Source organism: Plectropomus leopardus, chromosome 3, assembly GCF_026936395.1.
Source record: "Plectropomus leopardus strain MGB_pleo_1.0 chromosome 3, ASM2693639v1, whole genome shotgun sequence".
Lineage (NCBI taxonomy): Eukaryota > Metazoa > Chordata > Actinopteri > Perciformes > Serranidae > Plectropomus > Plectropomus leopardus.
Genome location: NC_142178.1, coordinates 20,558,147 through 20,573,581, shown reverse-complemented (window position 1 = coordinate 20,573,581; position 15,435 = coordinate 20,558,147). Strand labels below are relative to the sequence as shown.

The following is a 15,435-nucleotide window of genomic DNA, read 5'->3' as shown; positions in this document are numbered from 1 at the left end:
AGATATTTAAGTATTTCATATTTACTGTACTTAGATATCAAAAGGATTGTTATGCTATTAAATGTACTTAAGTATTGAAAGTAAAACTACAAGTAAATGCTGTAATGTTATTCTTAAAGAAAAACAAGGTCTTTTATACAACCTAAAGGATTTAAAGAACAAAATGCAGTTTTTCCTTCCCTCCTATTCCTTTATTCGTCCATCCGTCCGTCCGTCTGTCCATCCGTCCGTTCATTCCTTCCTTCCTGCCTTGTTTCCCTATTTTGTAGTAAGTAGCAAAATAATGATACTTTGTTACATTACACCACTGGAAGTCATGACCTCAGTTTGACCTCTTAACCCCTTCACAACCTCTTGTTCCCAGGCTGTTTGTCCAACTGAATCAGTGTTTCAAGTAAAAGTGATTTTTTGTATATAAATGTATTCCATCGAGCAAAAGGAAAATCATCTGATAGTCAGTTTTGTGTTGGTGACCTGCTGATTGAGGGGATGTTTACAGTCAAAGCTTGTAGCCACAGGTGCTGATCGGTGTGTCTGTCATTGCATTTCCTCTCTCAGTGAGGGAACTAGAGGAAGAACGCATTCTGCTTTAAACTTTGATCTTTACAACCAACAGATTTCCACTCGTCTCCATGTGTCATCCCTGCACCGTTTGATCTTACATGGTTTCTGCTTTGTCCTCCCTCTGTTTTTCTCTGCAGGGTGCAGGGTAAGAGGAAGAGGGACTCTTATGTCAGAGTTTTAGGATGGCCAGTGAAGGCTCCACTATTCCCAGCCCTGTTGTCCGCCAGATTGACAAGCAGTTCTTGATCTGCAGCATATGTCTGGACCGCTACGAGAACCCCAAAGTACTGCCCTGCTTACACACCTTCTGTGAGAGGTGAGTGGAGTTACCATGATGTTCCTATTCCATGTTAAAATCCTGTGAATTATGATAGTAAGTGGGAGATATATAAACGTATGTAGCTACAACAGTGAGAGTAATTTCTTATTTTAGCGGTAATATCATAGTGTTTAACAGCCAATCACAGAGCTCGATGCACAAAGAAGACAAAGACTGAATGATTTTATTTTCTTTTTTTAAGGAAAATATGTAAAAAAAAATTTAAAAAAAAAGAGCAGATTCATAATACAATTTTAAAAAATTGTTTATTGTGGTTTTTGGTAGGTGATACTATATATTATAATTAGTGACAGACTACATACACCATAAATACAGAAAAAAAAGAACAGTGAAAATAAAAATAAAAATACAACAGCATACATTAATATAATCCTGTCCAACACAACAGCTTATCTGACACAGTCTCAACATTATGTGATGGATTTATAGCAGGAATAATGCATAGCACTTTCTCAATAGGACAGTACTTTTTGTAAATGAGAGTATTGTTTCACATGATATGCATCTCTGCTGTTGACTTGTGTGTGTTGGTGCCATCCTCTCTGACAAACAGCCTTTGTATCTGACACAAAGACAAACTGTGGACTGTGCCTCTCTGTCCGTCTTTACTCTTGTTGCTTCTGGAGAGTCATAAACTGTCAGACTTAACAATATATCATTTTTTCTTCTGGTATATTTATTTTACATCTACATGTATGTGGCATAATAGAAGTGCACTTTTCAAAAGTGGTAGAGTACTGCACATTTTCATTTAATTAATTTAATTTTGTGAAGTTAAGAGTTAAAATTTTGAAGCATTGTGCATTTTTTTCTGTCTTGGGCTTTGGTTTCTCCTGTCTGCTGAATCGCAGCTATATTTAACCTTAATTCATTGTAAAAGAGCTCCTAGAACGTCTGAATGAATGAATAAAGTGTAATATGATACTAAACCCTCAGTGGCAGAAAGCCATCATTGAACCGACCTGAAGCTTCCTCGACTGTAATGTATTTCTGACCACATCCAACATGATGCTTTGTGTGTTCTGTGCATTTGTGAATGCACCGGTCACTAATGTAATGTTGCTGTATTGCTTGTATTGAGTTTAATAAGTACATTGTGAACAATAATGCAGTCCGATACAACAACACTGCAATGGATCTGTGAAGCTTATAATGGCGGTGGAGGTGTTGCATTATATATATATGTTCCTAATGTTTTTCCACTTCCATTTATATTAATGGAGGGGAGACAATGCAGGAAACATCTCAATATAACCCTGTCCAACACAACACCTTCTCTGACACAGTGTCAACATTATTTGATGGATTTATGGCAGGAATAATGCATTTGATTGTACCCGACTGCAAAAGTGTTGATAACAAGTAAATAAACTCAGATCTGGTACTTAAGTAAAAGTAGGAATACCACAATAAAGATATAATCTGTTGAAAATTACAGCTTTTAAAATGAAATATAATGTACAAATTACTATTTTATCTTCACTGTCTTGCTGCTATCTTGCCTTTATTGTGTTCATAGTCTGTCACTGAATATATTATATATTATTACATCACATATCAGAAACCACAATAAACAAATCAAAAACTACATTTGTATTATTATGTATCTGCAAAGTAACTAGTGGCTAAATTTACCAAACTAATATGTTGGGGTGATAAGTGCAATATCTGCCTCAGAAATGTAGTGGTGTAAAGTATAAAGTAGCAGAAAATGTAAATTTTCAAGTAAAAGACGAGCACCTTAAAAGTACAGTACTTGAGTAAATGTACTTTCCACTGCTGCAATTAATGATTCAGTTAGTAGAAAACTACTGTAAATCACTTTGGGCATGTAAATGCTTCAACCACTAGATGGCATTAAAGGCAACATTTTCTCCTGTTTTCATTCACTTTACAGGTCAAATAACTTATAATGAAGTGAAGTGATGTGCTTTCATTTCAGGGTGGATGTGTTGATCCATTAGTTTAAAAAAATTTTAAAAAGCAGAACTGCAGTTCTGACCACGTCTCTCTTGAGACAAAAAGAGACCACCTAATTTCAGGAAATAACAATAAACACAGAAAGAAAAACTTGCTTTAGTGACTCATAACTTTATATCTCTTGTAAATCACCACTATCTTTGTATAGTGCAGCTGAATCTTTTGTCTCTCATGTCTTCTCAATGCAACACGCATATACACTGTGCACCATCCACGCCTCTCTCCGCACTGTTTCTTTCACAGGTTGCTCCCACTCTTTAATCTCCCCTCCTGCTCTCCTCCTCCAGGTGCCTGCAGAATTACATCCCGGCCCACAGCCTCACATTGTCGTGTCCCGTGTGCCGCCAGACCTCGATCCTGCCGGAGAAGGGTGTGGCGGCATTGCAGAATAACTTCTTCATCACCAACCTGATGGACGTGTTGCAGCGGGCGCCGGACAGCTGCAGCCAGGAGGCCGCTGCTCTCAACAACATCACCACTGTGGCTACAGGCCAACTGCTCTCCTGCCCCAACCATGGAGGCAACGTAAGAGTCATATGCACACTGTTGGTTTGTTAGTTAGACTTTAACATAAGTTCAGGCCTACAAGCCAAAACGTCTGATAAAGACCTGATAACAGACAGCTTAGGCGTCAAGTTCAGTGGTCCCTGGTTCAGGCTTTGATCATTATTTCAAAGGTCAGCTGTTAGCCTTACATTCACAGTTTTGGATCTAATATAATTTCTAATGAAACAATCTAAATATAAAATTAAGAACATACATTTATAGGAGCCCTGGAAGCAAAGTGGGTAGAGCGCATACATTAATGACTGAGTTCTTACTTGCAGAAACCAAGTTTGAGTCTGGCCCGGGCTCTTTGTGGCATGCCATCCCCTTTGCTTTTCCTACGGCTAATAAAGAAATGCCAAAATTCATCTTAAAAAGACAGCAGAAAATGCCCTCAAAATTATTTTTAAAAGTGAAGCAGAAAATTTTGAAGAGATCATCTTAAAAAAACACTGTTCATCTAGCTAGCAGCTTTGTGAGGCTATACATAGGCACAGTGGTGCTTTGAGCTTAATGATAGCATCATCATGCAAAAGCAGGTTTAATTTTTATTATGTTCGCCATTTTAGTTTAGTGCTAATATCTCCTAAAAAAGACACAGTGCAGCTGAGGCTGATGGGAACGTCATCCACTTTGCAGGTATTTACATAGGTATACATACAGTATTGGACAGATTAAAAATTTGACCTGAAGATGGCGCTACCGGAGGGGTTAAGTGATCACCAAAGTTATTAAAATTCATCTTGTGGTGAACATGAATATGTGTCCTGAGACATTTCTCTGTAAACCAAAAATGTCAACCAGCTGGTGGCGCCAGAGGAAAAGTCAGGAATCATCAAAGTCAGCAGTCTTCATCCTCTGGTGAACATGAATGTCTGTACAGCATTTTACTGTGATCCATTCAGTTATTTTAGACAGGATCAAAATGACGGACCGACCTCCACTGCCATCAGCCACTCTGCAAATATGGATAAAGAAAACAGTATACCAAGCCTCAACCCCATATTTAAGTCTAAGTACTTTTCCCGTCCCTTAGGTCATGGAGTTTTACTGTCCGCCTTGTGAGACGGCCATGTGTCAGGAGTGTACCAGTGGAGAACACGGAGAACACCCAACTGTGCCTCTGAAAGACGTAGTGGAACAACACAAGGCCTCATTACAGGACCAGCTAGATGCTGTCAAGAAGAGGTAAAACATTATGTAGACTTCACACTGCACTACACACATTATGCATTTTACTCCCAAACAACAAACATGTTGGCGCAAATGACTTTGACACTATCCTACTTTGTGTGCTCTCCATCATATGACTGTTGACTCATTATATAAAAAATGTCCTCCTCATTCCTCTGTTCCCTCTGGCGTTCGCAGGTTGCCAGAGATCGACTCAGCACTGCAGACGCTGTCAGAGATCCTTCAGCAGCTGACCAATCAGAAGAGCTCCATCGAAGATGACATTCACACTACCTTTGATGAGTTGCAGAAGACTCTGAATGTCCGCAAGAGCGTTTTGCTGATGGAGCTGGAGGTCAACTACGGCCTCAAGCAGAAGGTGAGGTAAACAAGAAAGTACTCAGCTGACACAAGCAGAGTGTAGCTTTAGTGTTATGTTTTGACTCTTGGTTCAGACTTTGGTCACTATAATGATAAGTGTTTGAGTGTGTTTTTATCAGCGTGAAGCACCTTGTTTGGCTTGCATTAACTGGAAGCTCTGATAAAGAGTTTTTGGAGTATATAACAATAAAAAAATAATAAAGAAAGCAGCCATACAATGAAAACTGACCTAATTATGATGTGTTTTTGGGAAGCCTTTAACCTGTTTTAGGGTACTCATAAGGCTGTTTTTGCTGCTGTGTGTCAGGGGCTCAGCTGGTCTGATAGGTGATTAACGGGCAGAAAGCAGGGGGGGCCGTGTGGAGCTGGTGCACCACTGAAATCCAGACAACCAATCAGCTAGTCTAGTTAGGAGTCTGCCGCCCCCTCAGGGAGCTCCATCACATGGGCTGCTAATGATTCACAATTCACCGGGTGGCGTGCAGTCCAAACACCAGAGCCCTGGGGAAAGTCAGATATGTGACTGTCAGCTGTGTGGCTGCTGGTGGTTACAGTAGATGGAGCCAGTGTGCAGTGCTGTGTGTACACTTTGGGTGTGTCATGTGCAGCGAGGGAGCACCATACAGCTCTGCTCTTCATGCTGTAAACATTTTATCGTCTTCCTCTGAAGCTTGGTCTTTATTCTCACAGTATGCATGGACAGTGCGCCAATCTTTAGAGCTTCAGAGTTAGTAAAATAGTAGAGCATGTTCAGATGAAACATTTGACTTCGGTCTGAGATAAATGGCTTCATGGCATCTTATGCTGGAGAAGAAGAGGAGTGTGACGGTCAGATGTGGGTGAGTCTGTCTTGTTGTTTCTGTGAGGGCATAGTGATGTCAGAGTGATGAGGAGGAACAGTAAAAATGTGCTTAAAGTGCATTACCAACAAATAACAACAATGCAAATTAAGCATGCTCAGAGATTTTATGATCTAAAAGTGATTTGTTAGTTTAAATTCAGTTTAAATGTAACAGTTTCTCATAGTATAAAACACACCCTTAAAATGCATGCATGACACATGATGACTCAAAGATCCAGTGCGTAGTATTTAGGGGGATACATTGGAGGATATGGGATGTAATGTTCAAATCAACTATGTTTGAGCTGTGAATGAGCTTCTTTATATCTACATACGGAGCAGGTCTTCTACAGAGTTCGACATGTTGTTTCTACAGTAGGGCCAAATGAAACACTGGCTCTAGATAGGGCCATTTGTGTCTTCACGTTTCCAGTTTTTGCATTTTCTTGTCGTGTAGTTCTCCCACACACTTGTCACATAAGAGAAGTTACCATTGGTTTGTATTCTGAGATCTCACCACCAGATGCCACTAAATCTTACAAACTGGGCCTTAAATGCATGAATTACTGCAATTTGTGTCACAAATTCCTATTGTTCAGTGTTAAGAGAATAGCAATTGACTGAGTTTATATCCTGGACCCTCAACAGGGGCTCCGTGACCCCCAACAGATCCGCAGAATTACTTCAGTGTTTGATCATAAAATTTCAGCTTAAATTTCTATTAAAATGTAAATAATGTGAATCCAACATATTGATAGCAAAGCTAAATTGGCCTATTCATTAAAGCTTTTTTAATTTACTGTACACAACATTATGATAAGCTTTTGTTACATAATAATAAATCCTTATGCAATCATGTGAGCAAGGTAATCACTGTGAAGCACCTTTTTTTCACATACTGGCCAATCAGCTGTATTATTAAGTATTTAGTATGCTTCCAATGTTGTGATCCAAAATGCATAATGTATAACTTATCAAGCAAGACACTCTGACACATCGTCCATCTCAGAAAGCTTGAGGAAAGTACGGACAGTGAAGCTAATATGCCTTGTCATGCTGTAACTGCTGCTGACTTTATAGCTACAGGAAACCCAAAAATGTTCAGAGAATTATCTCAAGCTCAGTTCGTTGTATACAATTTACGTAATAGGGGGTCCCTGCTCAGTCTCTCTTTTAAACAAAAAAGGGCCACTTTGTATATGATTCATACTAAACCACTAAGAGCAACAGTGATTTCTGAAAGATTTCTGCAAATCAACACAGAATGCTGTGATAATCTGTTTTCATGGCATATCTCAAAATTTAAAGTTTCTATTTTCAGAATCACAAGAAGATATACCAGAATGAGCTAACATCCCAACTCTTAAATGGTAGCAGTTATACTTTATTTGTATGCAGTTGTTGGTCTCTTAGGGTAATTCTGTTTCCACTTATCCTCTGTAGTGAGTTAGTCAGTTTTTAGATGTGCTCTCATTTTGTCCATGTGGTGGGACAGTCTCTCTTACCACAGGCTAACTCTGCTGCCCCCTGGTGTGTGTCTGTGTGTAGGTGCTCCAAGCACAGCTGGACAGCCTCCTGCAGGGCCAGGAGGGCATCAACAGCAGCTGTAACTTCACCGAGCAGGCTCTGAGCCACGGCACCGAGGCCGAGGTGCTGCTGGTGAAGAAGCAGATGAGCGAGCGTCTCATCGAGCTGGCCAGCCAGGAGCTTCCTCTGCAGCCCGGAGAGAACGACCAGTTGGACTTCCTCGTGGAGACAGACGGACTCAAGAAGTCCATCCATAACCTGGGCACTATTTTAACGACTAACGCTGTGGCCTCTGAGACTGTGGCCACAGGTGAGGGGTTACGGCACTGTGTGGTGGGTGTCCCCACCTCCATCACCATTACCACTAAGGACAAAGATGGAGAGCTGTGTAAGATGGGAAATGCAGTCATCACTGCTGAAATGTCCTCACCTGATGGAAGCAGAGGTGAAGGGGAGATACTGGACAACAAGAATGGCACTTATGAGTACCTGTTCTCAGCTCCTAAGGAGGGGACTTTTAATTTATCACTGCGTTTATATGACCATCACATCAAAGGAAGCCCCTTTAAAATAAAGGCCACCAAATCCATAGATGTGTCACCAACTTCAGATGGCATCAAGAAGAGGCTGAAGTCTCCGGGCAGCGGTCACATCAAGCAGAAGGCCATCAAGAGGCCGGCCAGTATGTACAGCACCGGGAGGAGGAAAGAGAACCCCATCGAGGACGACCTCATCTTCAGGATCGGTAAGAAAGCTGCTGGCAGAAGAAATGTGCACTCATTTATTATGTGTGTATTTAAAATATTCAAAACCATCAAACATTTTTGCCTAACTTAGCAATGTTGTGTTCACCATATTAGTCCCAAAGTGCAAGTCTAAATATGAAGTCTATTTTTTTTAACAATTGATCTTTTAGGTCATTAGTCAAGGACAGATGCCAAACATTTTCTGATTCTAGCTTAATATTTAAGGATTAGCTGCCTTTCTCAGTTTTATATCACCGTAAATTGAATATCTTTGAGTTTTAGGCTGTTGGTCGGGAAAAGTTAAAAACAATCTCTCCACCATTTTCTGCTATTTTGTGGACTTTACAAATCATTTGTAAAAATAATCCAAAGATCATTCAGTGATAGAAATCAAATTTTCTTGCAATTTTACACTAAACAATGTTGCAGCAATAAATGCTTTGTGCAAATTTGATATTAACAGACAAGATATGCCAGATTCCGTTTATTGATTCAGTTTATTATAATCACACGGTACAAGTATTCACACAACTAAAAAATGCTAGTGTAATTTAATAAATTTAGTAATATGTCGTTGATTTGGAATTTTTACCTTTTTACATACCATAGCATTGTGTAAACAAAACTACATTTTGAATAAAAGCTTGACTTGATGTTCAAAACCAACAAGTCAAGTCAGCAGTCTGATGAATAAATGAATATCTCAGTAGCTTTATTTTCATGTCTGTCATTTACATTACTGATAGAATATCCGCATGCACATTTTTAAAGCTTTTATTTTTAGTGTCAAGGAGAAATGCAACAATTTAAATTAATACAGGCATGCAGTCTCACCTCAATGCTGATATAAATAAATAGAATGAAATTTATGATTATACATCAATTCATGTCATTTAACACATTTGATTACACAGTCTTTGTTGTATACTCAATTCTGACCAATTATGGCTTTCTACAGTCTGTTATTTCTGAGGAGCAGAGCATTGCAATGGACGTGCTTTTGATTTTAGATGCACATCAGAAGCAATAAAATCATATTTAAATAAATATTTTGTGCCAAATAATTGATTTATTTAGTAAGTAGTTGTGTAATTATTACAATAATGTATAGCAAACTCACGAATTGATACCCTCAGGATGCAGCGTTCAAGACCTGCATCACCTTGTCAGGGTTCATTTTGTATTAGTGACATGCTCCCTGTACATAACATACATACATACAAGTATATGTATTTCTGATTCAGTTCATGAATATATTATAGTCTGTAATCCAAACAAAGTATGAGACTTATTTACCACAATTCTGCTGATATATTTCATCTTTTTTTAGGCACAAAAGGAAGAAACAAAGGGGAGTTCACTAACCTGCAGGGAGTGGCCGCCTCCGCTATGGGAAAGGTGCTGATAGCAGACAGCAACAACCAGTGTGTCCAGGTAAACATGACATTGTGTGCTCAAGATGCTGCTGAAGTCACAGCAGAGCACTAATACTTCTCATTGTTCATTTACTTTGAACAGTGCTGCCTGTGCACTTTATCACTTCCATCAAAATATTACATTGTATGTCTGTGAAGAGCCTTGTGAGTTAAAAACACTCAGCACCAATTAGATGCGTTTAAAATCTATATTTTATTTCTAACATCTCAGACATTTTTTGTCTGTTGCAGATTTTCTCCAATGACGGCCAGTTCAAAAGTCGTTTCGGCGTGCGAGGCAGGACTCCAGGTCAGCTGCAGCGGCCGACTGGAGTGGCCATTCACCCAAATGGTGACATCATCATTGCAGACTATGACAACAAATGGGTCAGCATCTTTTCAAGTGAAGGCAAGTTCAAGGTAGGTCTGGATTTAATGTTTTATCCTTTGTTTAATATTGTCAGTGGGACTAATTGTCATAATATGTGATATACAATTAGAATAACAAAATAACTCTTGATCTGTGCACCCCTCACAACCATTTTTTTTTTACCAAAGGGATAACAATAATAGTGGGAATATAATAACAAAGGTGCTGCCAAAAATACTGTTGCTGAATATTGTCTCTTCAACACCATCTGTACCTTTTGTAAAGATGAACTCCTCTGAATAAGACTTTTTCACTCATGTAAATGCATCGCTGTACATGCCTCGCCTTGATTACATCCGTGAGTCATCTTCCATTTTCACACCTCATTCGCCCATTTCTGGAGGATTAAGAGATGCACACATGCGGATTTCCACTTTCCTCTCCTGCCTATTTCAGAGATGTTAATGCTCATTTACAAAAGGAAGTGCAGACTGTTATTATGAACACTTCTGGCCTTGTGCTTTGGGTAGCTGGTCAGCCTATGGTTTATACACTGAATGCAGCCATTCTCTCAACCACTGTCACAAAACAGTTTGCCACCCTGTTTATGTCTGTTTATCTGTAGTGTGTGTGGGATGTTTAGTTTTGAAGACTGTTAACTAAGTCACATGTAAAACTGTTTTTAAAGGGGCTGACAATCCTGTGACCAAAATGTAAGACTAATGCAACAAACTGGGGATAATTTACATTTGTTCTGCCTGTCTTTATTAATGCAGTTGTTTGTCCAATTTTCCAAACATGAAGAATGTGATTTAAAACTTCAGAAATGTAAAATCTTTGACTCCCCCAGAACAAGATTGGCTCGGGGAAGCTGATGGGCCCTAAAGGTGTGTCGGTGGACAGGAACGGTCACATCATCGTGGTTGACAATAAGGCCTGCTGCGTCTTCATCTTTCAGCTCAACGGCAAGCTTGTCACCAAGTTCGGTAACCGTGGCAACGGCGACAGGCAGTTTGCAGGTACACTCAATGGTAATATGTGCACTGCCCCTCCTGCAATCTTTCTCCAACCAGCTCACACCTGCATGTGGAATGCAGATGAATGCCGAAACCAGGAACCATAAAGATCCCATTGTCCTTTCACTTCTAAGTTGTTGGTTTTTTTTTTAATAAATAGAAAAGACAGAAACTAAATCATTTTCCACTGATGTTGATTAAAAACATGACAGACTTAAATGGTCATTACATAGACTAGTAACTCAACTGTACCTAAAAACATCATGTAGACCAATGAGTTTGACAAGTCTAGATTTGTCATGTAATTCATTTGGCTAAATATTAATTTGCATGTCCTCTAAAGAAACATCCATGATGAGTCATGAGGTTGTTTTCCAAACTGATCTACCACTGTTTGATTTTGACAAACAGCACATATCTGACACTGTGTTGTCTGGTTTTTCTTAAGGGCCTCATTTTGCTGCTGTCAACAACAACAATGAAATCATTGTGACAGATTTTCACAACCACTCAGTCAAGGTAGGTGCAATACCAGAGCAGTGAAAGTGTGTGACTGTTAAAAAGTATATACAGTAGATCTTGGACAACATTTTTCTCTGTTCTCTTCCCCCTTTAAGTGTCTAATAATCAAATTTAAAATTTCTGTCTAACAGAACTTTCCTTGAATTGATCTATTACTTTGTGAATTTATATCATTGTGTTGGCATCATATTATCTAGTAATTTTAGATTATTGTCTCCATGCTTTTACCCCCTTGAAAACCAAATTGTAGGTGTTCAACACAGAAGGAGAATTCTTACTGAAGTTTGGTTCTAATGGTGAGGGCAACGGCCAGTTCAACGCCCCAACAGGAGTGGCAGTGGATGTTAATGGAAACATCATAGTAGCGGACTGGGGCAACAGCAGAATACAGGTCAGTACAGAAAGCTTACCTTAACAAATCAATGAGCAGGTAATTGCAAGATTTCAGTATATATCTTTATGGCTAACTTCTACACCTTGCAGACTTAATGTCATTCAAATTTAATTTGAATTTAAATATTTCTTAAATGCCACGTCACCTATGGACCATATATAAATGACATACCTTATTTGTATGTCAGTATGCACAAAAATGCCTGGGACCTAGGGCTGCGCAACATGAAGAAAATCAGATATCACAATATTTTTTGACCAAATACATAGGTATTAATGTCATGAAGATATTGTGCGGTTGACTATTTGTGATTTCACAAAATATTTACACAATGAGATTTTTGATAAATAATTGTCAGTAATGTGGTTATAATGGCTTAATGGGTAAAAGCAAATAATAGAACAGCAAGAACTGTCATGTAAGTTTAGACCAGGAAAATAAAACATTTATGATATCCAAAGATATCTAAGACAATATCTAGTCTCATATCAAAATATTGATATAATAAAGATATATCTACTTGGGAATGTTTAAATGTAAATGTTACTGTCACGGTGCATCAGTAATATTTACAGTATCTGATTTTTGCCTGAAGAGAAAAAGCTGAGTACACATTGGTCTCTAAACTCTACATACTGTAAAGGGTAAAGATGAGTTATTTTTAAAAGTTTGGACACCCTTCCTGGATTATGTACCGGCAGACCTAAAAAATCTGCTAATGATGGGCAGACAGTTTTCTGAATGGAATAAGGCCTCTCCTATGCAGGGAAATAATGTGCAATAGGTTGCTGATGACTGGTTACCCTTAACTCTCAATTACATACCGCTGACTGGAAATAAATTAGGACTGTGATTATTATTTTCCATTCTCCCTTTTTTTTTTTTCCTTTTTTCTTCCTTTTCTTCTATTAATATCTTTATTACTATTACTGTTATTGTTTTAGTCATTTTATCCATTTGCTTGTGTTCTATTACTATCATTATTTTTATTTTAGTTATTATTATTATTTGTCTTAATGTCATTAATATATTCTTAGTCAACTTAACTATTTTACATTTTTTCTTGTCTAATTTTGTATAACATGGGCTGTCTGGGGGGGGGGGGGGGGGTTCCTGTGTTTTGTATTGTTTGGGTTATAAAATAAAAAAAAAAAAATCAATAAAATGTGTTTAAAAAAAAAAACTCTACATACAACACATAGATCCTCTCTTCTTCAGTTCACATACTTCTTTTAAATTTGAAAAAAAAAATCCCCATTTCAAACGATCACTGTAGTCAGACTAACTTATGAAATTATTCTCACCCTTTATAAAATCAACCAGATCAAAAATTGTGTTTTCATATAAAAAGGAGAGTTAACAAAAAGAATAACAAACTGAGACTCATTTTGCATTTTCCCTTGATTACACATTGGACAAATATTTTTCTTCCAAAGCAGTGTACCTACAGTACTGTTCATATTCATATTTTTCTCTCAGGTGTTTGATGGCAGCGGTTCATTCCTGTCCTACATCAACACATCAGCAGACCCGCTGTACGGCCCGCAGGGACTGGCTCTCACCTCTGACGGACATGTTGTGGTTGCAGATTCTGGCAACCATTGCTTCAAAGTATACCGCTACCTGCAGTAGCCCTTCTCTCTCAGCACACAAAACTGTACAGTGTATATATACACACACACACACACACACACACACACACAGACAGACACATGAACTCATTAGTGTGGAGCGATTAGCAGATTTGCACTCATCCACTCAACTATTCATCTTCGAGTCATGCCGTCGTTGTGCCATCTGGCTGTGACGTCCTGTTTGACCTCAGACGCTGAAGAAACAGCAGAGGGAATTATCTGTCTGTTTTGGTTTAAATGAAGTGAGAGGATGTATGATATTTTGGTTGGTTCTTCGAGGATTCATTCACATTCACATTCCATTTTAATGACACCGATTTAAATCTTTAGTATTGTATATATGTTAGATATTTGATTTGCTGTGATATGGCAAGAAAACTGGAAAAATTAAGCTATTGCACTTGTTTCTAAAAATAGTGGTTGGACACTGAGTCAAGTTAGATTTAAATTAAAGACATAACGTAGTCACCTGAAAACTAATGGGAAATCTATTTATAGCTCCAGTGACTGCAGCTTCCTGTTAAAAGTTCTTAAGAGTCCTCACTGTTGACTCACTTTTGCCTGTTCACTATAAAAGAAAAGTATCCCACCTACTGTAGGTTGCAGGGTATTTTAGAGCATGATTAGGCATTTCTGTGCATGTTTTTACTAATAAACACCAGACAAGCTGACACTTAACAAAATCACTAAAATAAACTTTAATTGAAAGCACTGTATACTAATATGTCAGTGTGAAAACAACTAGTCAGTGTAATTTGTCATCACTTTGAATCGACACACATGGTTATTAAAGTTTGCTGATAACTTCTGCTTAATTGGTTTACAAGAAAACAGTATGTTAGTGTGTGCAAGACAAGTGTGATTGTGTGTATGTTGTGTTCAGTTCAGCTAAAAAACAAAAGCCACTTGATATGTCGTCTTATAAATCTGCTGTTATTATGTGCAAACATCTTAGACTTTATTGCAGAATTTGAGTAAACAGAAAAACATTGTGAAAAATAACTCAGACACAGTGAAAAGGTTGATTCATCATGCTTCAATGCAGATTTAGTCATATGCAGAGCTGTGATCACCTTCACTCCTTGCCATGTGCTCTTATGTCGTTCAAAAAATCTGTAGAGCTACTAATTGGTAGTATTTTAGAATAAACTATTTGTCTACTCTCCATAAAAGATGCAATATATAGTTCAACAGTTGAGGTGTGTGATGTAAAAAAAAAAAAAAAGCACTGTGCTCCAATTAGAAAGCCTTAGTCAAAATTAATTTGTCCTCAAGCACACAGTTTTCAGAACTTGTTATCCTGAATTAGGTCATCGATTTTCTACACAATCCTTATAAATTATTTGTTTCCATTGTCTTGTTTATATTTGTAATGCCAAATGGAATTAAAGTGCCCATAGGAAAGAAAATTGCGTTTGTATATGATTTTGTGGTGCACTTATGTTGTAAGCCTAAGTTTTTTTTTTTACTCTTGTCATGCATGCTGGTTAGTTAGTACAAATGGTTTATTTTTTGCAAAATTTAATATCAGATTTAGAATAAAGTGATGAAATGTCATTATTTTAAGTTAGGATTTTGTAATGTTTTTATCTGATGGAAGCATTTGTCCAACAAAACGTGCTCAAGGACTGATAGAAATGTGAAAATTCAAAGATAATTTCTGATTATGTGGTTTCTGGCTGTCAGGAATGACACATTTTCTCTAAAAAATGGTGGTAAAACAAATACAAAATACAGCTATTTAAATTTGTATGACCCTCGTAGCCCCCCCCCCAAAAAAACAACCCTTCCCAGTCCCTTCCTTATGATTAAAAATGTTTTTGACACTCCTGCCCACCTTGCACCACTCCCTCCCCTCTCATACATAGCGAAAAGTCCCCAACAAAACTGCACAGTCTGCATGGCACAAGGTACACTGTGACTCAAGTCGTTTTTATTTTGTTGTGTTTCAGAGCAGATATACAGAAATGAATGCCTTTGAAAATA

At 38.1% G+C, this 15,435-nt stretch overlaps 1 protein-coding gene across 4 annotated transcripts in view; it reads left to right on the top strand.

Moving 5' to 3' along the window:
• Positions 1 to 14,858, top strand: part of trim2a (tripartite motif containing 2a) — a 35,103-nt gene extending 20,245 nt beyond the window's left edge. For 3 of the 4 annotated variants that reach the window (XM_042485031.2, XM_042485028.2, XM_042485030.2), the window contains exons 2-12: positions 702 to 880; positions 3,172 to 3,409; positions 4,467 to 4,618; positions 4,802 to 4,982; positions 7,374 to 8,097; positions 9,429 to 9,532; positions 9,766 to 9,933; positions 10,734 to 10,914; positions 11,348 to 11,418; positions 11,672 to 11,812; positions 13,295 to 14,858. In XM_042485031.2, the coding sequence (XP_042340965.1) occupies positions 747 to 880; positions 3,172 to 3,409; positions 4,467 to 4,618; positions 4,802 to 4,982; positions 7,374 to 8,097; positions 9,429 to 9,532; positions 9,766 to 9,933; positions 10,734 to 10,914; positions 11,348 to 11,418; positions 11,672 to 11,812; positions 13,295 to 13,447 (2,247 nt within the window). In that variant the 5' untranslated portion in view covers positions 702 to 746 and the 3' untranslated portion in view covers positions 13,448 to 14,858. The remainder of the gene's footprint in view (positions 1 to 701; positions 881 to 3,171; positions 3,410 to 4,466; positions 4,619 to 4,801; positions 4,983 to 7,373; positions 8,098 to 9,428; positions 9,533 to 9,765; positions 9,934 to 10,733; positions 10,915 to 11,347; positions 11,419 to 11,671; positions 11,813 to 13,294) is intronic. The other variant, XM_042485032.2, reaches the window with a different exon arrangement.
• The last annotated feature ends 577 nt before the right edge of the window (positions 14,859 to 15,435 follow it).